This window comes from Besnoitia besnoiti, chromosome VIII, assembly GCF_002563875.1.
Source record: "Besnoitia besnoiti strain Bb-Ger1 chromosome VIII, whole genome shotgun sequence".
Taxonomy (NCBI): Eukaryota; Apicomplexa; class Conoidasida; order Eucoccidiorida; family Sarcocystidae; genus Besnoitia; species Besnoitia besnoiti.
Window position 1 is genome coordinate 2,694,374 of NC_042363.1, and position 26,516 is coordinate 2,720,889.

The 26,516-nt window shown below is 59.6% G+C and overlaps 4 protein-coding genes across 4 annotated transcripts; 3 read left to right on the top strand and 1 right to left on the bottom strand.

Moving 5' to 3' along the window:
• Positions 1-2,043: 2,043 nt before the first annotated feature.
• On the bottom strand, positions 2,044-3,874 carry BESB_084980 (zinc finger cdgsh type protein; the record flags this gene model as incomplete). The annotated part of the gene is made up of 4 exons (XM_029366848.1): positions 2,044-2,213; positions 2,706-2,892; positions 3,201-3,302; positions 3,770-3,874. 4 exons carry the CDS (start codon positions 3,872-3,874, stop codon positions 2,044-2,046), a joined length of 564 nt encoding a protein of 187 aa, XP_029217308.1.
• A 2,919-nt stretch (positions 3,875-6,793) lies between these two features.
• BESB_084990 (putative inner membrane translocase subunit TIM10) lies at positions 6,794-7,108 on the top strand (the record flags this gene model as incomplete). The annotated part of the gene is made up of 1 exon (XM_029366849.1): positions 6,794-7,108. The coding sequence occupies one exon, from the start codon at positions 6,794-6,796 to the stop codon at positions 7,106-7,108; it is 315 nt and encodes a 104-aa protein (XP_029217309.1).
• A 564-nt stretch (positions 7,109-7,672) lies between these two features.
• On the top strand, positions 7,673-13,065 carry BESB_085000 (uncharacterized protein; the record flags this gene model as incomplete). Its single annotated transcript, XM_029366850.1, has 5 exons — positions 7,673-9,574; positions 9,984-10,379; positions 10,670-11,044; positions 11,345-11,458; positions 11,650-13,065. 5 exons carry the CDS (start codon positions 7,673-7,675, stop codon positions 13,063-13,065), a joined length of 4,203 nt encoding a protein of 1,400 aa, XP_029217310.1.
• A 3,723-nt stretch (positions 13,066-16,788) lies between these two features.
• On the top strand, positions 16,789-24,664 carry BESB_085010 (uncharacterized protein; the record flags this gene model as incomplete). Its single annotated transcript, XM_029366851.1, has 7 exons — positions 16,789-18,684; positions 18,953-19,015; positions 19,219-19,279; positions 19,654-19,793; positions 20,191-20,258; positions 20,515-20,614; positions 20,957-24,664. 7 exons carry the CDS (start codon positions 16,789-16,791, stop codon positions 24,662-24,664), a joined length of 6,036 nt encoding a protein of 2,011 aa, XP_029217311.1.
• Between the last annotated feature and the right edge of the window lie 1,852 nt (positions 24,665-26,516).

Genomic DNA, 26,516 nt, shown 5'->3' on the forward strand with positions numbered 1-26,516 from the left:
AACCTATAAAAGTGTGTTTACGTATGTGCGGTAGGGGCGCGTCCGGGCGAGAAGGTTGTGAGCGAGAGTAAGAGCCGCGAGGATGTCCCTCATCCATGGAGCTTGGGAGGCGGGCTGGCATCGATGGAAGCAGAGGCCGCTTAGCGAAGGAAGATGCAGAGGCACGGAGTCGCAACGTATGGAGGAATATTTACAGGTTGTAAAAAGCTCCGCATTTCACTCTACGCAGGAACGGGCTGTTTGTTTTCCTTTTCGATTCTTCAGTAGTCTGGCGTCTGTTTTCTGTCGCGTCCTCTTTGTTGTCTTCCTGCTCGCTCGTGGAGCTCCTTTCGGTTTCGATTTCTGGTCGGCATCGCTGCCTGCGATGCCTCTGTGTATTGTTTTCCTCGTTTGCGTGGCTTCTCAATCTAGGTTCTCGCGTGTATACTTTTGCTTTCCTTTTCTTCCTTGCTTCTGTATGAGTCGTCCTCTCTGTTCGCCCTCGAACGTGTCCGCGCTCGGGCTACACGGTAGCCTCTCCCTTCTGCCTCGCAGTCGCCCCGAACTTCCTCCTCTGAAATCGTTTTTAGACGAGTTTCGGCTTCAATATCGACTCAATGTAGTGAAAGAATCCGTGTGTAACTGCGCTGCCTGTCGTGTGTGAGCGATGCTTCTAGCCGATTGGCGGCAGCCCCGCGGATGCTTGCGAGTTTCGCTTGCGCATCTCGCGGCTTCGCCGTCTAGGCCGCGGAAGGTGTGAGGTGGTGAGCAGAAAGCAGGCGCGACACATAAATGAGGAAACAAAAACAGAAACCAGACATAAATGACAGCCGAAGAAGACAGAGAGGGGCGGCGCACAGAGAACACAAAGAGGCTGGGAGGGAGAATAGCATCGACCGGGCGACTTTTGGTGTGCAGGCCAGCGAAGGCGCCACAGAAAGAAATTCGCATACGCGTGGAGACTGGTGCCCAGCCAGAGAGTGGATAGGTGCGATAGACAGCAGAAGCGCAGTGTGTAAAGACTGCGACCGGCGGCGCGCAGCTAGCCTTATCGACACCCCTCCTACAGAAGCGTGACACATGTGAACTGAAGCACGCAGAACAGCATAGACCAGTCGATCTACAAATCAGAGAGATGAAACAATATGCACGAGAGAAGAAAGGGAAAAAAAAACTATCAGGAGTATAGCCTTCTCGATGTTAGTCTGTACGGAATACTTAGGACTATCACTTTACATATTAATAATGCATTTATTTGGTAATAGACCTTTCATCTTGACTGATATACATTTCATCCATGTTGTTGGAGCTGTTTTGTATTCTTCACTTGAAGTATCGGAACGCGAAAGTGATCCCTGTAATTATTTGGAGTACAAAGGTATTTGCAACTAAGCAACCAAGGTTAGAAGATGAATTTAGATTCAGAGGTCCCCTCGGGAGGCCGCCAGAGACATGCAGGGAAGGCGCGAGTGCCCAGTGAGGCTTGACGGGGAGGCATGCGGCGGCAATGCGCCTCTTGAGCAGGTCCGATGAATAGACATTTTCATTCTTCAGTTTCTTTGGCGGTTGACACATCAGGGGAGAAGTGCTCGCACACGAGCCTACGCGACGCGAAACTCGCCGAATGATGAGCGGAACGCGACGCATGCAGGAAGCCGTTTCTGCTCTCCCCCCGCGCACGAGGAGGCGCCGCGCAGAAACCGAACCAGACGCCGCTGCATAGAAAACAAAAAAGAGCTCATTCGCGAAGGCCAGCAGGCGACGCCCGCCGCCACGCGATCGCCGTCGCTCTCGAAGCAAACGGCGCAGGCACATGCCGTCTGAAACAAATTTATCACGGCGTCCGCACACGCCCCTACTCGCGCGAGATGCACCTGTGGGATAGTGCAGAGGCAGGACGCTTTACAAAAGTTCGAGATGCAGCTGCCGCCGGTTGCGCGCGACGTGATAAGGCACACTCCGCAGGCGCCGCGATCTCCCTGGAGATCGCCGCGGCCGTCCACACGCCCGCCACCCTCTCTCTCTGTCGCGAGTTCGCGAGGTCTTTCTAGATTTGTCTGTCTCTCACAGTCTCTGAGGCTCCGCGACGAGCCCCGGGGCGAGACCCACGGCCGGCGCCGGCGTCGCCTGCGTCTCCTTCTCCGCGCCCGCGAGAGCGAAAGTCGGCAGCCGCCAGCCCCTCCGCAGAGCGCCCTCCGCGACTGCGTAGCCCGCCGCCGCGCTCAACAGCGCCGCTGAAGAATCGCACGCCCACACCGAAATAATCGGCTTAAATACACATGCGTCGCATAAGAGCACGTGCCGTGGCGGACTACGTGCGGGAGAGAGTGATTGCTGGACAGACAGAGAAGTACACATGTATTGATTGACAGATATACGTGAATACAGATAGATATAGACATAGATGGATAGACCTAGGTATAACTGGAGGGATCTAAATTGCTACACAGATAAACAGAGAGTCTTACACAGATGCAGATAAAAGTAGATAGATCTAGGTAGACATAGGTAGGCAGATGTAGAGTCAGATGTAGATAGAGATATAGGCAGTGAGACAAATATAGGTAGATAGATGCAGATAAGGACATACAAATGCATCGACAGACGCAGATGTGCATGTGTTGGAGGCCGGACGGATTCTAGGCACAGGTGCGCGAGGCGACCGCGGCGCGAAAATCAAGTCTGGTCACGGAGCTATGCGCCGAGCAGAGTTGTGTCTTCTGTACCTGCGACGACGGGCCTGCCGCGGACTGAACTTCGCCCCGAAAGTACCTCGCGAAGAGCGACAAAGGGCGACGAGAGAGTCGTCTGCTGATGGAGCGTCGAGACGTTCCTCAGCTTCTGAGTGCCCTCGCGGCTGTCGCGCAGCTTAGCCAGAAAAGGCCCGACGTTGTCGCCCGCCTCCATCATCACCTAGAGAGAAAAAGAGCGAACGGGCCCACCCATTGAGGAGAGGGCGCCGCGCGGAGCGCTCAAAAGGAAAGCGGATGGAGACCGGCCGCGGAAGAAACCGAAAGAGAAGCATGACGGCAGAGGGGAGACATACGCGGACAGGTCATGTGCATTTCAGTCGATGCACAGCGAGTGAAGGCACTGTGTGAAGTTAAGACTTTGGGGGACTTGCTCTCGAGGGGAGGCGGAGGGCTTCAAACAGACAGCGACACTGAGGGATAGGGACAGAAACCACGTTTTCCACAGGAAAATTAATGTTTTGTTCCTACTTTATGGGCGCCATCGCAGTAGGGAAATTTCTTGGACTGCCAGCAGCGGCAGACGGCGACCACGCGCTCTGGTTGACCGGGCTGCGGAGAGTTCTCAATGATCTGAAAAAAAAGGAAAAAGAAAGAAAACCTTGAGAGAAAAAAGCACACAACTCCTTAAGCTGTCTTCTGTGCAGATGAGAGACGACATGGCACGCGGCACTGCACACGGAAGTCGAACTCCGGAGTTGCGAAGGACAGCGAGGCATGGTCGCGGAGGGAAGGCGCGAGAAAGATGAAAAACCAAACACCAGAGAACGAGGGCGCCCTGCAAAAAGACGAAAAATGAACCGGGAGTCTCCCCCCTAAGCAGAAATCGAAACGAGAGGTCAGCGCCGAAAGACAGCCCTAGACCGCGAGCGCCCGCTTGAGAGGGCATGGACTGTCTCTGCAACTTCTAAACAAACCATAGAGGCTAGGGGGATTAGAAAACACAGTCGACGCCAAGGAATCGCCCTGCGAGTCTTCCTCGCGCGCTGTGAGGAGAGGAGAAAGCGACGCCGGCGTTGGGCGCGAAAAAGATTTCTCACGTGAGAGTACTGTGGAAACTTTCGCGTGTTGAAGTCGAGCTGATCCATGTAGGCCAGCGGGTCGTCGGACACAGCCGCGGGGGCCTGCGTGGGCTTGGGCGCCATCTTCGAGGAGTGAAACTCGAATGAAGCGAAAACGCGCTGGAAACCAGTCCCGGGGGGGCGACCTGGCGAGTCTGCGGGAGAACGGCGAGCGGCGCAGAGAGGCCAGAAGTCGAGAATGCTTCCAACTGGGGGGGAGAGAAAAAGTCAAAGCGGTCAACAACACGTGCTGAAAGTCTCGATGAACGAAAGCGAGCCTCGCAAACGACGACCTCGGCCGATTGTTTTTCGAGAGACTCGGGGCTGGGGGGCTAGGAATGCGGCGCGCAGGGAACGAGAAGAAAAAAGAGGATCCAGACAAAGTCGCAGTGGAAAAATGCAAGCGCAGCTCTCTTTCGCAAATTTCCGGAGCGAGCGAGGCGCGCAGAAAACTGTCGAGAAGGGAGCAAAGCCGAGAGATACAACGCGAGAAAAGCGGCCCCGAACGACACGCTTGCATGCGCGCTGAAAACTCGACTCCCCCGAGAGACACACGTAGCGGCTAGGATTGGCGGTCCAGGGGGGAGCAGACGGTGCGAAACGCGAAGAGTTACGGGGACCTCGAGAGAAAGCTATTTGTGCAAGTGAGCGCTCTGGTTGCGCTGAAAAGAATTATTTTCTGCTCAGGGCCTCGTAGTGCCGCAGCGAGCTCATCTGCGCGCTCGCCCTTGCGGCAGGCCCGTAAGTCTCGATAACCCAAAGAAAAGAAGGAAAGGCCGAAAAAAAAACTGAATCTCGATGCGGAGGAAGGAGATCTCGCTGTCTTTCTTGCGTCTGATGTGGAGAACACGCCGTATGCACAGAGGCCTGTTGCGCTGCGTCGGGTTCACTCGCGCAGAACGCCTCACGATGAAACGTAAACAAGACTAGAGAAGAAAACCACTCGAGAGAGAGAGAGGGCGACGCTCAGGGAGCGCATCCTAGACGCGAGAGGAACAGGCACGCGCCAGACGAGGAGGAAGGGGGGGACGGGGGCAGGCGATTGAGCCATGTGAGGGGTGAGGCGGGCGTGGGCATACAAGACAGCGAACTGTTAGCACAGAGAGGCAGGAAGCCGAGGGTTCGATGAGTCTTCGGCGCGACGTATCCTGGAAGGCCGCAGCATTTGTTTGCAAAACGAAAAAAAAGCGACACCTAGACCAGTCATGCGAATGAAGCACCAGATCTGGTTACTCGCATATCACTCCGTTCTGATCACGTTCCCATGCGGCACAGATGATGTGATATCTTGACATCCAAAACATATAAAAGTGAAATCCAGAACAGATGAAAGGGAAATCCATGGAATGCCGAGCTGCCTTCGACCTCGCACCGACAGAGAAATACGGTAGAGTGGGGGGAGTTCACTTGCGAAGCGGAGAGCGGAAGGTGAGCGTCGCGTAGGAGGGCAGAACCAAGGGTGTAACTGAAGGAGCATGCAACCTTCACTATTTCAGCAACATGTGCAGAAAAGCATCCCAGAAAGCCACGACCGGCAAACTCGGCTGGGGAGTAGAGTAGTCGTCTTGCGTAGAGTTCGCTAACTTCCTACTGGAACGCCACCTTCGCATCTCAGCTGGCCTAATGTTCACTGATGTATCTGCAGCCTCACTCATTGCAGGCCTCATTCGCGTGCCTTCACTTTCGCTGTAGAGTCTGAATTCAGCTCTATATCCGAGTCACCAGACGCCTTTACCTTGTCTTCGCGCGTGCGAGACTGCCTGCGCCAACGCTTTGGACGCCTTTCAGCGTGGAACAGATCCTGCCGCCTTCCATACGCCTTTCGGTGCACTGTTTGAGGGAGCGTCACGAGGCCGTGCATTCTTAACAGATTAACCTGCGATGCCGAAGTGATATATCTTGGTGACCGGCGAGAAATGCGTCAGATTCGTGTCTCGAGGGACTTCGAAGACACGTAGTTGTAAAAAGGCTTTCCCGATACAGCAGGCAAGCCTTTCTACAGACGTGCGCGCCTCCAGCGTTCTCAGCTAGTGAGCCAGCGGACCTTACGAGATGAAACACCCTGCCGTCCAGCCACAGAGAGAGAAAGGCTGCAGAGTTCATTCGCAACCCTGAGCGGTGGGTCTCTGTGCGTTCACACTCGCGTATCGATCCAAGACAAGCTTTGAAGGCTTTCGCAGTAGTGCATCGAGGCTATTTGATCTCAGGGCTGACTCCTCACGTACCGCGGATTTGCATGCGAGCACACGTACACAGCGTTGCGGAGGCGCAACTCTTCGCAGGAATCGCGCCGTTTTCTGCTGTTTCAGCTCCGAATTTCGCCATCTACAGCTCTGTGTGCTTTTGGTGAAAACAGGGAAAAGAATTGATAGTGTGTGGAGCCAAGAAAAACGCAGACGAGCGACGAAAATGCGCGGGTAATACCACACTGCCCCGTCTCCTCTGCAGCGATTTCTCCAAGTCCTGCATGCGCCTGATTAGAGGAGATAGGAAACGACCTCCCTTCTCCCGATTCCTCTTTGTTCTCGCCCTGGAGCAGGTTTGCTTCTCTCTGTTCCTTTGTCCTTTTGTCCCCCTCTCGGCTGCGAGGTTGCGCGTTGGCGTTGCTGGCTCCTTCTCACTCACTCGCCTTCTTCTCGCACTGCCGCCCGCCCGTGTGCCTGCGCGCTGGTCCTTCCGCTGTTCGCTTCTTCGTGGAGTTCGTTCCCTCCTCCTGTCTCCTCGCATCTGCGCTCTGGCTTTGTTTTCCCGTGTCTCTCTCCCCTCAGGTGTGTCTCTTTTCTGGCCTCTTGTGCCCTTTCATTGTCGCAGCTCTCCGATCTCTCGCGCTGGCTGGGTGCTGTCGTCTCGTCTGGGCTCCCCTGTGCGCTCGCGCGCCGTTTTTTCGATAGCCTCTCTTTCGGCGTCTGCGTGTGGACTCCACGAAGCCCTCTCGCGCTCTTGTTCGAACACCTTCTCTTTCGCTTTCTCTCTTTCTCGCTCTCTCCCTCGTCGCGCGTGACCATGGGGACTGCCTTCTCCTCTCGCCTCGCCGCGTCGCCCGCCGCTCCCGTCTCTGTGCCCTCTGCGTCCGCCGGCGCTCCTGATCGCATCACTCCGCAGCAAGCAGCCGTCGCAGAGATCCAGGGCTTCGCCGACGTCGTCGCGCGTTGCGTGGGAACTTGCTACACGCGCTGTCTGCACCGTCATCCGGATGCCTCTCTTGAAGTCGCGGAAATGAGTTGCACCGACCGCTGCGTATCCAAATACGTCTCTGTGCACCAACTTGTCGGCGAGACCATGCAAGCCCTCCAGGCCGGCGCGGAAGCCGAGAACTGAAAAGGAAAGGCGCCGCAAACAACCGTCTGCCGCGTGCAGACGATGCACGTCTTCAAAATCTTCACTACACATATAGCCTGACGCGTATATCCGTTTGTCTCAGCGGTGCGTGGAGTCTTGACTGCGACGCGCAGGTAAGAGGCTTTCTTGTGCGTGGACGTGCAGTGCCTGTCGCGCGCAGGTGTATTTACCTATTTAAAGTATATTTATATTTATGAGAATCGGAGTACGAGTTTGTGAAGCTACTGTCTTGTCTAGAAGCCCGCAGTGAACAGCACAGAGTCAACAGTCTGCTGTTTGTCCGGTGTCGCTCGCGCGTATCTTTTTTGCCGTAGTTTGTTTCCTCTCTCGTTGCCGTGCTGTTTCCTTGCCGCCGCCTTTGTTCAAAGCTCTGGTTTCCTCTCTGTTTCTCCGCTGTCGCCCTCACGGCCTCCTCCTTGCGGCTGCAACTTCGTTCTGCTTTCTGGGCCTTCTCCCCTCCTGTCTGCTGTTTCGTGCCCCTTGGTTTTTCGTTCTCAAAGCTTTCTTTGTTGTCTTTCTTCTGCCTTCTCGACCTTCACCGCCATGGCTGCGCCGCTCCCGAGGCGGCTGCAGGGGCTCGCCCGCCCTTTGCATGGCCGCGGGGCTCGCCCCAGCGTGTCAACTCCAGCGGCGACGCCGCAGTCTGTCTTGTTCGCCTCTCTGTTCGGAGAGCCGTTTTCTGCTTCGGCGGCGGCGCTGGCGTCGTCGCTGCGGGTGTCGTTGTCCTTCGCCGTCGAGTCGCTGCTCTTCTCGTCTTGTTCGTCTCCGCTCCCCTCTCGGGAGTCTCCTTCTTCTCGCGCCGCCCGCGCCCGTCGGGTCTCGTGTCAGTCTCTCTCTCTCTTGCGTGTTTCGTCCACTCTGCGTGCGTCGCCGGTCGCTGTGCCTCTCCGCTGCGCATCTGGCAGCCTGCGCAACGCGCTGGGGTCCGCAATGTGTGTCCGAATCGCGGCGAGTTCTCCTCCGGGTTCGCTGGACTTTCGCCTCGCGCGACGGCCGCTGTTTTCTCAGCGTTCGGCGGGTTTGAAGATTCCGCGCCTTGCGCGCGTGTACGAGATGGAGCCGCGCGAGCTGCGCGACGCGGTCGCCGATTGCGCGCGGCGGCAGATTCGGATGAAGGAGCTTTGGGACGCGTTCCTGTATCGCGCAGTGGTGCTGCGCTCGGAGTTGCGACCCGAGTACATTGCGACGATTTTCCGCTCACTGGCCATGGTGCAGAAGCCAGTTCTCTCCTTCGTAGACTACATCCTCGAGGACGTGCGCTTCCGCCTGGACACGTTTCGCCTCCAAGACGTAGCGTTGCTTCTCTCCTCACTCGCGCGGCTACAGGTGCAGGACGACCTCCTTCTGCAGGCTTTCGTGCCGGTCATTCTGAAGCGCATCTCCTCCACTACGCCGCCCAAAGACCTTGCCCTCCTCTTCCACGCCTTCGTCCGCATGCACGGCCCACAGACTGACCTGGTCGCCAGCCGAGTCGTAGCCTCGCTTGCGGGACGCACGGAGACGCTGCACCAGCCGCAGACGCTCGCACTCCTGCTCTACGCCTTTTCAGAGCACGCCCGCCGCCTCATGAAGCGCGAGGCAATGGCGCGCGAGGCGACGGCGCGCCTACGCCAGGAGCCGAGCGAGGGAGAGGGCGCGAGTGAGGCAGCCGCCGCGCTGGAGGCATGCCGCGCACGCGACGCCGATGGAAAAGCCGCGAAGCGGGGACCGGTTGACGCGCAGCCGAGCGAGGGCGGAGGCCGCGCCGAAGAGGCCGAGGACGCGGCGGGCGAGGAGGGGGGGGAGAGAGAGGAGGGCGAGGATGGCGCACTTCGGATTCCGTTTCATGTTTTTCTGGAGATCCTCCTCGAACAAGTCGGCAGAGAGCTGCGCGACTTCCGCGCGCGAGACTGCGTCCACGCGGTCGCGGCCGTCGCCAACCTCGCAGCCTGCAACAAACTGATTCTGCGGGATGCCGTCGAGCGGCGCGAGAGCGCTGAAGCCGCTCAGAGGGGAAGGGCGTCCGCCACGCCCGACGCGCCACGAGGCGTGGAGACTCCAGAGAACGAAGGCGAGGAAGCCAAGTGGAACGGAAGCTGGCTGCCGCCTTCGCTGCTCGAGGACGTGTTGTGGCGAGCGCACAAGCGCCTGATGGAAGTCAAATTCGAGATGCAGAGTCGAGAAGCCGTGCTGCTCTTCCGGAGTATCCATAACCTCCAGACCGACTGCGCCGGGTTCGTGACGGAGGCCGAGGAGCTCCTGAAGGACCCGTCCCGTGCGCACGACTCATTTTTCTCCTCTATCGGCGGGGGCTTGAAGCCTGAGGCGGAGAAGAAAAAGAGGCGGCGACCGTTGCTCGAGCGGCTGCGCACTCTCGTCTCGCAAGAAATCGTCCACCGGGCGGGAACTCTCGAGACCTCAGACGTGCTGGAGCTGCTGCGCATCCTCGCAGCGGAGGACAACCGGGTAGGAACTCAAGGATCTAGGCGTCTCGCGCTCGTCGCGGCAGTCAACCCTGCGCGTGTGCTCACCCTGGAGAGTCGAGACGCAAATCGAACGGGCCTTAACTCTTTCTGTCTGCTGTACACTTTCGGGCATGGATTGTTTCGATGGCAGGCCTCGTCTGACGCGCGTCGGGCGCTGTTGAACTGGCCTCCCAAGCGCTTTGCGGCTTCCGCTTCCCTCGCACGCAGGGGGAATGAGGAAGAACGAATGCGTAGAGTGGACTCGAACGACGCGAGAAGGCGGGTACCCGCGCAGACAGCTGTCTCGGAGACTTAACATGTGAGAGTCTGCCTCTCTCCGTGTGTGGACCTCGCCTGCGGCCATAGGATGTGCAGTGTCAGCTGTTTTTTCGTCTGTCTGGGGTGCGTAGGTTGAGCCGGCCCTGGAGGCCGCGCTCTGCGTACGCCTGGGTGACTCGCTGGTCGCGTTCTCGTCGCCATACTTCAAGCCGCAGGTCGAACTTCACAAGACTCTGCAGCAGAGCGCCGACGCGTTTCTGCGGCTGTTCGCGCCCGCCGCGCAGCCCTACATGCCTCCCTCGGCTGCAGTCGCCTCCCTCGCGTCGTCGCCCTCCGCTGAAACAGGATTCGGCGGCGGTGCGCATGCGGCGACGGCGGTGGTCAACAACTCGGCGTTCGCTTCTGCGAGCGACACGCTGCAGTCGGCCTGCGAGCATCGCGGAAGGCCCTACCGATTCGCTCAGCCCCTTGGAGTCTGCTTCTTCAAGCTTCTCGCGAAGCAGCGGGAGCTGAAACTGACGCCGCAGGTATGCAGCACGGCCAGCGACGACGACGCCGGGGTGCGTACGGCAAAAGCGGCTCCGGCGAATCCCCCTTCTGTCTGCCAGGGCGTGTTCGCGAATGCAGCGTTTAAAGTTTACGGTTCAGTATCGTGGTGTATTCTGTCCAGCCTGGGGCATAGAGCTGTTGGGTGACGCTGCGTGAGCTGCGACGCGTGCGGCGTGTTTTTTTGAGATTCCGGCGCGAGTATCGACGGCGCTTTTCCGCCGCGAGCAGATCCCTTCGCTGCTTTCCTCCTCGGGTATGTCCTTGGCAGGTTGCTGCCTCCGTCACGTGGGCGCTGGGCGTCCTTCGCGTCCGCGACCCTCACTGGGCCTCGACGCTCAAGCACCGCCGTGCATCCGTCGTCTCGTGTACGACTGGGCAAACCTTCTTTCCTTCTTCGGACTGCGCCGCGGCTTCGCGCGCATTGGCTTCAGAGGCGCCGGTGGCCAGCGGCGTGGACTGCAGCGATGCTGCGGCGTCTGACGACGAGGACGAGGCGGCGCTCTCGCGTCAGCGGAAGGATTACTTCCAAGGCGTGGAGACAGTCGCGAAGCTGACAGGGGGCTTGGCGCTCCTCGGCATGAGCGACGTCGCAGACGAGCTCGGCCTTTTCCCGCTGCTCTCCACTGTCGAGTGCTTCCGAGACGTGAGCCCACAGAGCCCCGAGGGCGCCGGGGGAGCGAGGGAGGGCTGCAGAGGCGACAGCGGAGCCCGACGCGCGTAGAGTCGCACCGCGATAGACTGCGCGGCAGGGAGCGGCCCTCAGGGGCGTGCTGAGCAATCGGCCGCCGTCTGAGGAAAGGGCGGAGGGAAGAAAACGAGCCGCTGAAGATGCGCGCTGTGTAAGATCGGATGTTTGCTCCTGCGAGTGGTGCGTGGTATCTTCTCCCACCAGCCGACTGGCTGTTCTGGAAGGAGTTATGCGCTGCGTGCAATGCGTCTTCAGGCTGAAGTCGCTCTCTCCGTCTTGACTGCGGCGACAGTCTTTGACTTGACGCGGCGGCCCGCGACGCTCGCCAACTCCCTCCTCCTTCCCGCCGCTGAGGCAGTGTATGACCAGGTAGGCTCATAGTTTCCTTCGCTCCTCGCACAGCTCTCTCTCAGAGGCGCGGGCGCTTCCGTGCGCCTTCTCCGTTTTGGATGATTCGCAGAGCCGCGGGGGGCTGTGCCTGAGCGTGCCCTGGCGCGGACTTGGCCGGGGGCTCGGTCATTCATGCAGTTCTGTTTGTGCGTTTTGTCTCCCTCCTGCAGCGCTCGTCTCTCTCCGCGTCGCTCTATCCAGCTCTGCGCTTCGTCGCGATGTCGTCTGTCCTCTCGGCGTGTTCCCCACATCTGCAGGAGTTCTTCGCCAATCCCGGGGGGGCGCATTTTACGGGGCCTTCCTCCGGCGGGTCGTCCGCGTCGCGCGCGTCCTGCGTCGCGCCGCATTTGAGCCGGGTGTCCTCACACGACATGCTGCTGTGCTCCCAACAGATCCAGAAGAGGAAACACAGGTGGCGGCGCGGCCGTGGGCCGCAGGCCCTGGCGCACGGCCAGCAGCTCGACGCGATCGTGAGCCGCTACCTGAACACACAAAAAGTGGGGTCGCTCGTGTATAAGCCGACGCCGCTGGTCGCGGACGCCCTGGAGGAGGAGGACGACGACGGCGAGCTGTTTGGGGATCCGGAGGAAGGCGACGGCGCCTCCGAGGCCGACCGAAGCGACGCGGCCGCGGACGCCGACAACGTCGGCGCCGCCGACGAGGACGACGAGGTGCTGACTTTTCCCGAACGCGTGAGGAAGGAACTCGCTTCTTGGCACGGCGTTCAAGTTGCCTGCGAGGTGCCGGTGGGCCCGTTCCTTGTCCCCTTCGCAGTCGATCTCGTCAGCCTGGGAAACCATTTGAAGCGCTTCCCGTTGACACCCGCGAAGTCCCTCTGCAACGTCGGGGAAGACCAAGTAGACGCAGGCGAGGCCGAAGGCGACGGCGAAGCCAACGAGAGGGAAGTGGAGCGCTTCGACGCTGAAGAAGGCGACGCAGCGGAGGAAAAGGGTTGGGCGACGCCGTCGGCGAGGGTCCGTGACGGTGGCGTTGACGTCGAAGCCGACGAGGTGTCTCACGCGTCTCAGTGTCAGGGGGAAGACGAGTTGGATGCGAACGGCGAAGAGTCAGAGGAAGGCGACGGGGAGGCGGCTGGTTGTGCGGGCGCCTCTGAGGAAGGCCCCGAGCGACGCACACATGTCCTCATCGATTTGCTGTGGCGGGATTTCGACTTCTACTTGGATGCCGCGTCCGACGCGGCGCACACGGCGCCGCCTGGCCACCGTGCCGGGCGCCCGATCTCTGCGGTGCCCGCGGCGGGCGACGACCGGCAAGGCCCGGAGACAAAGGAGGAGATTTCTGAGAGCCGCGAAACCGCTGCGCCTGTCGCTTCCCAAAGGTCGGCTGCCGGTCGGGTCAAGAGCCCCCTGCTGTGTGCCGGCAAGTTTGCCGAGCTGAACGCGCTGAGGCGGCAGGGATGGCACGTTGTGTGCGTTAGTGAAACATCGTGGATTGCGCTCGAGGCGAAGCGACGAAAGGGCGACGGGGACCGCGACGCCCTCAAGCGCTACATTCTTTCCTGTATCGCATCGTTGGGGAAGGGCAAACGCAGGCCGCCCGCAAAGAGTGACGCACACGTGGCGTAGGGCCGCTGCCCCCGCGAGGACGGTGGAGGGGTGGCGCCGACGCTTGAGCGCGTTCCGAGAAAGACTCCATCCAAGAGGCGGTTTGTCGCGTGAAAAAGATGGCTGGCGTCCGATGGTTCGTTCTACTTCCTACCTTCATCTGAAGCCCGTGTGGCGTGTCCAGTGCAGGAAAAAAGGGTTCATCCACGCCCTCCATAGTGGCATTCCTCCTGTGAGCTTTTTGGCCAAGAATACTCTACAATCTCTTGCGCGTAACTAGGCGCGAGACAAGCCTCAACAATGTTTCTGTTCCTCGTGTCATGAACCTCTTGGTGCGTCTCTGTTCGGCTTGTTCGGCTGCCATTGGCGGCTGCCAATGGGGCAGATCGGCCTAACTTCTGTGGAAACGTCCGCGCGGTCGGGCAGTGCGGCCATGACTTTCCTTGAGATAAGAAGGCTGTGAGCTTAAGTTTCGTTTGTGTATGGCTAACCGGTCAGGCTACCCTGGAAACTAGGACTTCAGCAGTCGCCCCAGTGATGCAGGCCGATACAGCTGGATGCCCCGTCGGTTGAGTATCATGACTGCGCTGTGCTCGTCTGACAGGCAGCTGCAGTGCGATGAAGCCCCTCCACAGTTAAGCGTCCTAGCCGTTTTCACGTGCAGTGCTGAGTCGCCGTGCCCCCCTACTAGATCTGTAGAGAGGAAGCTGGCAACCAACAGAAAGTATCATAGGAGTGTTGGACGCTCCCTGTTGTAAGGACTCCAGCAGTCGCTCCATTAAATGAGGCCTCCTTCTTCCTGGTAGTCGGTGTTCCCCTGGCAGCGATACTTCGTGCCTATCTTGTGCAAGCTCCACCGGTTATAACTTGCGTCGGAATTAGATACTTTGTAATCTGCTCGCCGACCGGTGAACTCTGCGTCGTCGCACTATTTAGCAACTGAAGCGTACGGCATTAGGGACCTCCTATGTTGTTCTTTAACCAAACACCTATGCGTATTCTAGGTTTCAACGTTGTGCCAAGACATGAGTTGCGTTTTTTTTCGCGCCCTCGGTTGCAGAACAGTGTAGGGTCAGCAGTCTCCGTGGATCGGCGTCGCCATTGGAGTGGCCTCTGCTCTGTCGTCCGTCTGGGTCGCGTTGCAAGGGAATCAGCTGACGAACTTTGTCAGGCACCTCCTGCAACAAACTGCAAAATTCCGCTGGAACAGCATCATTGTTGAGGTGTACCCGCAATCAGATCTCACTTTTTCGTAATTGAAAAAGTTGGTTACTCCCGAGTGACCAACTCGCTCCTGCACGAGCGTGCGGGCAAGGCTTTCGAGTGACGCAGTTGGCTCGGCGAGCAATCCAGCCGTCCTCCGCCGCCGGCCGGTACGTGTAAAGGAAGGTCTTCGGTGCGCGTGAATATGTGTGTGCAGGCCGCAAAAACTCTGGACTAATTGATTAGCTACGCGCGCGTCAAGTTTCGGTCGTTTTCTGTATGATCTGCCTCGCAGCACCAACATTTTTGATGCAGCATGTCCACCAACTACAAAGACCGCCGTCTCTTCTCTGCCATCTTCGTGCTTCCACAGAGGATGTCGTCTTTGGCCAACGCTGCGTCGTGTCAGGTCTTGTTTGTGAAAGCCGTGTGATGCGTGGATGCCGGGCGCCCTGGTGGTGAGCGGGCAAGTGTTGTGTTTTTCGCGGTTTCCCGCTGGGAAAATTGTTTTTTTTTTTTGCTCGGCGGAGGGCCGGTTCGTTTGTTCCGTCACGCACGTCGCCCCCCACTAGACTACAGCGCAACACGAGTGTTCCTGGGGAAGCAATGGGAAGCAAACGGTTTGCTGCATCTCTTCTTTTGCCGTGAGCCGAAAAGGCATGCAGTACATCTCTCGAAACGGTCCTTCCCAGAGGTGGAACCTGGTTCTAGTGTCGTTCAAAGTGGCTGCTATCTACGGTGTACAGACAGCTGAGATCGGCCGTCCTCAGGTCTTTCGGTGTAGGAAGGCGCCGGCGACTGGAGCGTCTGGAAGGGTTCCACTCTCCCAGACGGCGGCGCGAGCAAATGTTTTTGGTGGAGCTTCAGAAATTTTGATACACGGGGTCGTCACAGACGGAATGGCCAGGTGCCCGAATTGGAAATCGACGTTCAACGCGGAAATCCGACACGGCCGAGCGAGCAGTCGGAGAGTCCACAACCGTAGTCACCCTCGCGTCCAGCAGTGCAGCACATGGAGGCATCCCCACCGGATCCGATACAAGACATACAATAGCGAGTCTCTCCTTCGTCAGTCTGCGTCGATCCTCTTGTGCCCCGCCAAAGAAATATTGTTCGAAGCGTTCCGGGAGCTGCCGCTGGAACGCTGCGCTCGCGTGCCTGCACCGTCATTCAAGGGTATAGGATCTTCTTACGATTCTCTACGATTCCAGCCTACGCATCTGGCACGCTGTGGCTCTCCAGGATGGCTCTTGCTAAGCACAACACTACGCAGCCAAGCCCTCTCGAGGCCCCACGGAATCGCTCAGAACGATCGCACAAATAATCTTACCGCATACGGCGAAGAGGCTGCTCGAAATTATTCACATTAATAACCCTGCCGCATATAGCAAAGAGGATGCTCCAACCTATTCACATTAATAACTCTGCCGCATATGGCACCAACGATGCCCCAGATTCTTCGAGAATCACAACGGACGGCATGCTCGTGATCACACTGCCCGTTCTGGAACAGCCAACGTCTGGAGGTCTGTCCTCATTCGTTCGCACACGTGTTACCTATATGCCAATAGAAATCATGCCTCGCGTTGAGAATCCGTAGGACTGCCCAGGTGAAAGCCGTTTTGGTAGTTGCCCCGGCGCAGCTCTTCTGCTGCCCGTCACAGTGCTTTGACGGCTTTTCATCGGGCGGGTCGCTGCTGCAAGGCAAGCAACCCCTCTACATGGGCTCTTCTAACGTGCAGCCGCCTGCGGCACGCAGACAGGCTCAAGTTCGCATATGGAACCCCGGTACGTGCGTACATGTCACTTTTTCAGTGTCGAGCGGCCTCACCTCGCGCGCGAACCCACCTTGCAAAGTCGCGACAGGTTCGCTAACAGCTGCAGGTGTAGAATGGGCTTTCTGCTCGTCATCACTCGTGATCTGCCAGCAAAGTGGCCAGACACGAGCCTGAGTTGTCTTTCGCTGCAAGGCAAGTTGCGGTGGCCTGAGGGCAAGGTAGAGCCGCATGTGCCTGTTGTTTGGGAATGTTTTCTAACCTCGAGCAATTCTTGTCGCGCACGCGACTCCTGCTTCAAGCAGTCCTCCATCCCAGTAATATGATGAATTGAGCCGCCTACAAAGACTTGATACAGGGCTCAAGCTTCTGTGCAACGCCCCCCCTCTCCTCGATCTGCGAGGAGACTGGCATGTGGATTCGACGGTTTCTTCCCTCTCGCGCCCACCTTTCGTTGACTCGCCGACACCCTGTTGCGCGACGTGCCCGCCTGCACTGATCTTATACTCAAGAGGCTTTTTGGTACTTAGCCAGTGCGCAGCAGATGTGCTGGTGTCTGGAGTCAGCGGACAACGTGGCGTTGCTAATGTTTTTTTAAAGACGTGACAGGGGCGGAGAGGGACTCCCCCTTCGGGGGGAGAGGAAGAGATGTAACGAAACAGTTGCGCTTCTCTGCGGATTCTACAATTTTGCTTTTTCCTGTAGAGGGCGACGCCAAGTCACAGTTGGTTTCGTGGGCTGTCTCTCTCACTCTCCGGGGCTCGCCATGAGACCGGCACCTGTTCGTTCGGCTGGGTCGTCCCCCGAGGTCTTGATGAAGGGGCTTCCCTCTCAGTCCTTTTTTCCTCGGTCGCAAAGTTCCGTTTTTGAAACCGCTCTGGGTCTCTCGGCCCCGCCGTCTGATTCTCTCACCTTCGTTCGCGACGCTGGCTATCTTTCTTTTTCGGCCGAGTACACAGCGTCGGTGTCCAGCCCGCGGCTTTCTCTACCGAAGTTCTTCTCTGCACCCGCGGTAACGTCCCCGGGCGAGGCGATCTGTGCCTCCGCAGGAAGCTCCTCGTCGCCAGACTCTCCGCTGCGCCCTGCCTGCTCGTCTGCTTCGCGTTTGTTGAGTTTTGCACCGCCCGCGCTCCCTCCTTGCGGGCACGCGCCCTCCTCCGCCTTCCCGAGCGGCGCCTCTGGCTCGTCCTCGTCGGCTCAGGGGGGGGCGAGCCTGTGTTCGCGCCCACCGTCTCCAGAGTCCAGGCAGCGGGACGGCGACTGTTCGCCGCAGACCCTCACGTCGGTGCGGAGCGCGGCTACCTCGCTGTCGTCTCGTTTCGTTGCGCTGGCCTCGCACCGAGGCCGAAGGCAGCCGAACTCTTCTCTGTCGTCACTGCCATCCTCCTGCCTGCCGCCGCCTCGTCCCCGGTCGCCTGCGGGCGTGGCCCGGCGGGGGTCTGTGCTGGCTGCGGCGGTGGCAGCGCTGGCTGGATCTGTACAGAATTCCTCTCCAGTTTCCGGCTGCGTTTCGGCTGCGCAGTCCCGATCGTCCTCTCCGGCCGCCTACCCGACGCGGAGGAAAGACCCCGTTGTTTCCCGGGTTCGGTTGCTGCGAGGCGCGGCGAGCTGCGCGCTGCGTCGCGATGCGGACGCGTCCTCTTCCCGTGCTTCGTCGCCTCTGATTCTTTCTGCTATGCCCTGCCGCTTCCGCGCGGCTACTGAGCAAGCTCGCGTCGAGTCGCCCATCCATTTCACCACGCCTGCATCCTCCCATGAGCCGTCGCCGGAGCTCTGCGAGGCCACTTGGCCCCCCGCCGCGGGCATTTGGGTGCGCCCAGCGAGCCCGGAACGCGGCCTTGAAAGCGCAGCCGCGACGCCGCTACAGAGAACAGAGACACTCAGATCTCAGGGGTACACGCGCTTGTTGGAGAAAGGCCACTGCTGCAAGGACGTGGCGAACGCGCACCCAGGCTCTTCACCACGCGATCAGCAGGCCTTCGTTGCAGCGAGTCGGGGCTTCTCCTCCTCGTCCTCCCTCCCCTGCGGGCTCATGCTTGAACGCCGCTCGTCTTCAGTTCCGCGCCACTGCCGGCTGACTCACAGAGGCTCTGAGCGCCCTCTGCGTGCGCGCCCAGCCTGCATGCAGGCCAGATGCTTCTCGGACGGCTATGACTCGTTGGGGCGCTCTCGCGGGGCTGGGGTGCCTCCCCGCTTGGCCTGCCCAGGCGAGCAAACGGAGGATCTGTCGGGCCGGTCTGCGGCGCCGCCCTTGACCGCGGAGTGTGCAGTTCAGGAGGAAGGTGCATGCGACGCACAGCTGCATGAGAGAAACAGCGCCCCGTGGGGCGGGGGCTGGCACCGTGCGCGACAGACCTCCTCGAGTCGGGCGAAGTTCGGAGGTTACGAGGACGTGTGCAAGCGAGAAACCACAGAAACTACCTCTTCGGGCGACCCCGACACTCCGGGCTCGGGCGTGGACGAGGCAGAAGAGTTGCGCGACAGACAGAACGAGGCCAGCGGCGACGAAGAACCCGAAGGTTACGAGAGGCGGTGTGACGCGTTTGAGAGCGATGCAGCGCCCGCTATGACTGATTTTCACCGAGTCGGCGGCGACAGGACGACAACTCTGCAAGATGCATTCCCTTACGCGCGCCCCAGACTCCTTCATCACAGTGCTGCTGTACGTCTCAGAGTGTCTCTTCCTCTAGCGAGTGGTTTCTTTGAAGGGATTTCCTTTTTCCGGGGGGGGACTGCACGAGCCGGAAAACGTCGCAAGTCCGAAGATGCGTGTGTCACGTCGGGGTGGGATGCGACTCAGGTACCTCGATTCGTGGTCAGAAGTCTACGCGCGCGTGCACTCTCTGCCTGTCGCTCGGTTTTTAGCTGTCATGTTTCAACGTGTGATGCTTCGCGTCTGGATGCGTGTGCTCTCGACACCCTCTGCGCAGATATCCGTCCAGCGGCGATGGCGTGAGCGTTTTAGGACGCAGGCGTTGGAGTTCGAGGCTCTCGTAAGTCTGGAAAGGTGACACCCACGTTCATGACGCGTAAAAAATGGAGTCACGCTTGTTGTGTAGAGTTCGGGGACGGCTCGAAGTGCAGCCGCGGCGGCGGGGTGTCCCTGCTCAGGCGGGGCCTCTTCGTGCCAGGTCGTCCCTCGTTTCCGTCCTGCTGTTTGGATGCGAGGTCTTCGAGTGATCATGCATGTCTTCAGGTTTGCTGCATCCGTCAAATCCGCAGCATGGCTGCCGCCGAAATTCAGCGGATCTACCGAGGTTAGACCTTGTCTCCGCGAACGTCAGTCGGGAGGCTAGTGGAAGTCCGTCCTACGCAGTCCTAAACATGGCTAGTAAGGTGAAGGTATCCACGGAGGCAGACATACGTCCACATCCACTCATGCAAATATACATACGTACACAAATATGTATACAGATAGGCAGATAGATATACATATATATATAAATGTGTACGTATGCACATACGTATGTGTGCCCCTATGCAAGCGCGTGTAGAGTATCGGGGATGTCCGGATTCGCGTCTTCTTCCTGCGTGTGAGGGCTCCGTGGTTTCAGTGTCTGCTCCCTCCAGTATATCAGCATATGCACACATGTGAGAACAAGTTTGGGGATGGTTTGATCGGCCTTCACAGGCTGTCGACTGCGCCGTGTTCTGCGCGAGGAGGTGCACTCGCTGGTGTTGACGCTTCGAGAGGACGAGGTGGCGCCTGCGCCCAGCCAGGAGACGACGACAGAGGGCCTTCCGCGGAAAGAAGGCACCAGAACCGTTGAGGTACCAACGCACTCAATCTGCGGTCGCGGCGCGCGCCGAATCCGTTTCCTAGCTGACACGCCTTGCTTGGGGGAGGAGAGGGCGCGCGGGGGGAAAGACGTATGTGTTTGGATGCGCACGCGACCAGATTTTTCTTGTGCCACCTGCATGTAGAGAATATGGCCTTCGTGTAGAGGGAGACGCGACGCAGAATGACGGAATGCAGCGGCAGCCAGAGAGAGGCAGGGGCGGACTGTGAGGGCAGCAGCAGCGGCACCGGGGGCATAGGCACGCGTCGTCAACTAGGGTAGCGGATTCACTCTGTGTGTGGAGATCTTCTAACTTATGCAAACGTTTGGGATAGCGAAACGGCGAATAAACAGGGAATCTGCCTCTCTCTGCGTGTGTCTGGCTGCAGCTGGTCGGGGCTTTCGGCGACAATCCGTGGCATGACCGAGTGCCGATGCGTTTCTGCTCCTTGAGGCGGTGAGGCGCAAACGCTCCCGCACGTTCGCAGCGCGGGATTGCAGTGGCGTTTTCATGGGTTCCCCTTCCTTTTCTTGAGCATATCGGAGCCTTGCATATATCTTTCTTCGCTAGAAAACGTTCTTTCTGTGTGCCTGCGACACCTCGGCACGCATAACGGACGACTATCTGCACAGATGCGCCTTTTCACCCTTGGGAGGGTCACGCGCGGCCTTCCTCACGCCGCTCGTGACTTCTTCTTCTGTGTCTCTCGCAGCTGCTACGCGGCTGTGCGCCCATACGTTGCCGGTCGCCACCTCTTCAAGTTCATCGTCGATGGCCGCTACCAATGCAGCTCGCGTTACTCTCAAGTCGAGGTGAGACGCTGCATCTGCGTCGCCCCCGATGCGTCCGCCGTCTGTCACGCGGCCCGAGAATTCACGCATGAGGCAAGCAACTGTGTTCGGCCTCGGTGTGGAATCGCGCAGGAGAAACGCACGTCGAAATCTGACGTTCCAGCCGGTTTGCGCAAATGCATGTGGACAGCGTGTACGACTATATGCATATACTGCGCCGTACGGCAGGCCGCCCCCCCCCCCCACCGCCGGTCTCGACGCTGGAGGTGCTTCAAGGTTCGAGGCGCCGGGAAAAGCGGCGCATGCAACTCTGCAGTTCATTCCTTTCGGTGCGTCTCTTTCTCCTCTTCAAACTCTGTTCAGGACAGCAACGGAAACGTGAACAACTGCATCGACGTGGTCGCGCCTGTCCCTCCGGCGCTTGCCCTCGCGTCCCGCTTCCCGTGGCCGTGTGCGCGAGCAGCCTTTCTAGCTTCGAGGACCCGCGCGTCGAGTGAGGACTCTCAGGCCCTTGACGCGCCGCTGACAGACTTGTCGAGGAGGGAAGCCAGCAGTCAAGCGGAGCCGGAACGGCCGCGGCGAGTTTTTGAGTTTGAGGGCGCTCCCGAAGCGCGTGGCAGGCTGGAGGGCCCGCTCGGAGGACAGTGTGCGGCGCGGGACGGAAGAGAGTCGACACGCAGCCCGGCTGAGACTACAGGTCCTCGAAGACAGCCGACTCTTCCTGCGCGGACCTGGGAGAGGCTCGAGGCGCCACCAGAGGCGCGCGACCGGCCTCTCCCTCGCATCGAGTCGGCGCCTTCCTCACTCGTCGCGCTGTGGGAACGGTGCGAAGGCCTTCTGGGCAGCCCTGCCGTCCCTCCCGTCAAAGAAGCCAACTTGGACTTCCGCGGAGACGAGGCGGCGGACGGAGCCGAGCCCAGGCCGCGGACTTCGCCGGGAGTGGCTGCATGCTTCGCCACGGTCGACGGGCGCTCTGGAGACCCGGGCGCGATGTGGGAAGAACTGTATGGCGACGGTTCCGACGTGCTGCGCCGAACGGCGTCAGCAGGAGCTGTTTTTGCGCAGGCTGTCGCCGACCAGGATGAGGACTGCGACGGCCAGCAGGCTGCAGATTCCCACCCGCACGCCGAATTAGCGCCGCTGGTGCGCTTCCCGCGCTGGGCTTGCCTGAGTCGCCGCGCGCGGCAGGAACGCAGTTCGCGGCTCCTGCCGGCTCTGTGGAGAGAGGTCTCGGCGCGGTCGGCGGCGCGTCTAGAGGCACTGGTGGCGTCGCGGAGAGAGGAGACGCCAGCGAGCGGCCTCGCACCTCCGGAGCTCACGCCCTGCCTCGCGTGGATGTCCGGCGCGGCCGCGTGCGCCCCCGGCGCCCGGCGCGTCCTCGTCCCTCTACACCTCGCGCATCCGCCGTCTCCGGCAGGGGTTTTGAGCCCACCTAAAGCCCGCTCCGTGTCCAGTCTTCGAGGCGTCAGCCCGGCTACGAACCGCAGCAGTGCGGAAGATGACGGCAGTGCAGGCGGAAAAGGCGCCCGTTCGCGGCGAAGGCCACAGGCAGAGGACGAAGTGAAGCACATTCCTCTGCCATACCACCCAGCGCAAAGAAAGGGGGAGGTGGCAGACGACGTTGCGGCATCCGTTAAGCCTAGCCGCTCGTCGGCGACCTGCTCTTTCCAGAACCTAGAACGCGACAAGCGGGACTCCATGTGGCCTTCAGCCGCCAGCACCGCGAGGTCTGCGCTTGGCCTCTGCGCAGCGGCCGCGCAGCGGAGCGAGAATCAAATCGCCGGCCCCACTGCGCGGCGGCGGGCCGCGGGATCGCCGACCTGTGCGTCGCTGAGAGCGGCCTGCGCGTTCGCCGCGAAGAGCGTCACAGGTGTGCGCCTCGTGGAAAACCGGTGCTGCACGGAAGGACATGTAGGGGCGGCCTCGCTCGCGTTGTTTGAAGGGCGGGCGGGAGGTGCGGTGTCTGTACACCGCGGGGCCGGGAGTCCAGAGGGTCCTGAGGCTTTCAGTTTGTGGCCTCGGCAAACGAGCTGCGCGGTTTCCGCCGCCGTCGCAGAGCACCCCGCGGGAGCTCGAGAGGAGACGCCGGGCGACAGGGAGGCCGTAAACTCGTGTCTCGTGGGCGCGGGGGCACACCCGCAGGGCTCGACGCCGCCGCGGGAGCAGAGCGCCCGAAGCGCGAGGCACCTGCGTGAGCAGACAGTGGAACAGAACAGAAAGGAGCCAGCGCGGCGGAATCGTAGGAACGCGACTGCAGCGCCCGCTCCATCCTCAGCGGGTCTGGCAGGGGGCTCCCGAGGGCCGGTAAAATCGCCGCAGGGGGCAGACAGCAGGCGGGCACGGGTGAGGGGTGAGGAGAGAGGCGCGAAGACGGCGGGTGTGCGTGGCGTCCACACAGAAGCAGAAGTCTGTGCCTCGCTCGCCGTGGCGGAGAGTGAGGCTTTCATACCGGAGCGTCGAGACTCGCGTGGCGGCGCTCGTAGGTCGTCTCCCAGTTTGGGAGAGTGTTCGCCTCAGGTCGACAACGTGAAGGATTCAGCTTTGCATCGGCCGGCGGCCTCTCAAGTTGGCACAGGGACGCCCTGCGAGAGCGACAGGCGCCAACGGGACATGCTTCTCACTGACGGAAAACTGCCAGAGGCAAAGAACGCTGGCAGCGCGGAGGAGCGCTCCGGAGGGGCCCCGCTATCGAGCAAGCCGATGCACGCGCCCGCGCAGGCCAGCGAAGAAGGAAGCGCTCCAGCAGAACGGGCTGCAAGGCGTTTCGCCACAGCTAGTGACCGGTTTGTGACTGCTTTCTCGAAGGTTTCTTGCGAGGGGCCCCGTGAGAAGGTTCTGTCGCTTGTTGGGAAGGGTCGGCGGACCGAACCAGCTTTTTGTCAGGGTATGTCAAACAGGAAAGGGGAGATGAAAGATATGGGGAGTCTTTGCGGGTCACATCCCGCTGCATCGACTGCGGGCGCGCCGGCAGCTTTTCGGCATTCCGAAGGCCGAAAGAGCGCCATGGGCGCCTCGGTGCGCGATCGTTTGGCGGCCGCGAGTGCGGCGCCAGACACCTCCGCAGCTCCGAATCGTGAGGGCGGCCTCGCCAGGACCCGGGCCTTTCGAGGCCCTTCCACGGGCGCCTGGGGCTCCACTGCGGGCCTCGGCGGAGCGGAGGCAGGGGGCCCCAACCTCTTGGACGACCGCCGCAAAGCCGCGGCCTTCCTTCAAGTGTGTGGAAGTGCCGCGCCTGCATCCCGAGGCATCTGCAGCGATTGTGTGTACGATGAGAAAGACTGCAACGCTTATCAAAAGGCAGAGAGCCCCTGCGCCAGGGATGGAGCGCGAGGCTCGCAGAAAACGAACGTCAGCGGAAGTTGCGAAGGCGCGTCCAGTGCCATGCCGGGCGCAACAGCGCCCAAGAGCCTCACCGGCGGGAAGCCGGAAATCCATTCAGATGTCAGATCTCCTGGTGGGACGATCCACGGAAAGAGAGCTTGGACGGTGGTGGTTGCGCAGGCCTCTTCTCCGCGTTTTCGCTGCCCGCAAGTCGAGGAGTCAGCTGCTGCATTGTTCGAGTCGGGCAAGGCAGCTCACTCAGACTGGGACCTTGCGTGGGCTCGGGCTTACGCGACGAGCTTCGACAGCAGATTACTGAATGGATCTGATCTAGTCATGCCGCACGCACAGGGGCGCGGCGCGAATGCCATCGCTCCGCGGCCTGCCTCAGGGAGGCTGGATGCGGCCCGCACTCCTTTTGACCGAGGCTGCGCGGGAGCGTCAGTCTCTTCTTGCACAGACCGCGTCGGCGAGGCGCTGCGATATGGCGATGAATCCAGGCGAAATCGCCTCACTGCCCACAGTGTAGGTACACCGCGTTTCTACGATATGCAGGCGGGTCGGCTCGACCCGCGGGAGCACGCGCGACTCCACCGACACCACAGCGGGGGCTGTGGAGGCGAATACGCAGTCGCGCACGCTTCCTTCATCAGCAAGCGCAGCAGCAGCTACGGAGAAGTCACCTGCGGAGAGCAGCTTCCTTCGCCGCTGCTCCAACGCGTCTCCCGCTCCATGTCGCTCCACGGCTGAGGCCTGGAAGCGCGCGGCGGAGGAGAGGGGGCGGCGCGAGTGCGAAGACCGGAATGCGTTGTCGAAAGGGGCTTTGGCTTGCGAAACATACCTCCAAAGGCATTCAGGCGAAAAAGGAGGTTCTATCTGGAGACCTCCGCGGAGTCAAAGAAGGATGGGAAAACATGCTGTGACAGTGGCTTCGCCGCTGAAATGCGTAGCCACAACGGCGAAGAAGGAATCGCAGCAGCTGCGCCTTGAGAAAGCGAAAAGAGCGAAAAGACTTGCGGTGTGAAGTACGCCGTTCCGAGAGTGTGCCGTGTGTATCGTGACCTGTATAGTTGTTTTTGAATTCGCCTGCAGATTTGCGATTTCCCGTTCGTAAACGGGGTGTCTATGAATATGTGTTATCGTAATCAGAAAACAGCGCCTGTCTTTTTGACTCCATACAGGTGTCATGCATGAAACATATGGGCCATTTGAGCAAACCCTCGGCGGGGAAGAAGCGTAGTTCGTCATGCACCGGAGGGAGGCTGCGTGATGAGGCATAGCAGTGGCGGTTCATTTGGGGCTTCCTCTCTTCTGGTTGTGGCCTTCCAAGTCACCGCCCTAACACGGAAGAGGGAAAATGAGTCGGCACACAGAGAAGTGCGTTGGGCTATTCGAGGTCCGCACACACGGGCACGCTGAGATAACGCATATACGCTTGAGCCACGGAAGACGTACGCATTAGCAGGAGGCGATCGTCGACGCATGCGCTTCGTTTTGAAAAACGGAGACAAGCTATGATGCGATACTCACTTAGTAAACGTAGATGTGCTCGAGCGCCCGTTAGCGCCCGTTGATTGGCTTTTTACAGCGAGGCAAAGCCTGCGACAAACCCGAAGAGAAGCTAACGTGAGCAGGCACGGAGGCTCAGGACCCCGTGCTTGGGAAGCGAGAAACGATCTAACGGTTCCCCGCTGGTTCACCAACTCGGGGCTGCGACGAAACTGCAGCTGCTCGTCGTGAGATGGGTCACAGTAAACAGAAACAGAAAGGGCGTCTCAGGTATAAAGCAAAAGCAGCCAGTTCAGTAGGCGAGTGAGCGGACTCAACTCGCAATGTCGCTAGAAACAGGGTAGAGAGTAGTTTCTCAGTCTCTTTCTGTGTGAAGTAGAGATGTACTCAGATATTGATTAAGATGTTCTCGGGCGTGGTGCGTGCGGAAATCCTGGCAGCTGCCGTCACCGCTCCAAGGGCAACAGGGTGATATGTTCCGTGGAAAGGCGGCTACGCCCGGACTTTGAAATACACTCAAATTCCTCCTCTTGTCATCGACACTGATGCTGGGATGACTGGGGTTACGGTGGTCAGCTTGCCTTTTAGGCTGGAGACACACGACTGGCAAACTCGTGTTTTAAGTAAAATTTTTTCAAAGCCGCAGCTCCCACTCCTCACACAAACCTCGACATTCGTGGGTCGCGCTCGTCCACCTTCAACGTCCGCATGCACATAGACGTATGTACTTCACTACACACTGACGAGACGTTGTCACCTTGACAAGTTATACGCACGAATGCCTGTCTAAATTATTAGGGCAGGCGCAAGAGATTGCATTCGCTCGGATATACCCATGCACACTCACCCGCACGAGCTTGCTTACATATGTAAGCAAGCTCAGGTCAGCAGCTCAGCCCCGTTTTGTTTGCAGCCTTACTCCCTCTCACGGAGCGCAGGAAGAGACTGCTCGTTCTTCCACAGAAACGAACCTCCGCCGCCAGTAGCCCGCCGCTGAGCGGCTGTCTTCTCGTTTACGCGCATGCATAAGCACTCGCGTCTGAACGCCTATACAAAAATATATATATATATATATGTTTGGGTGTGTATACGC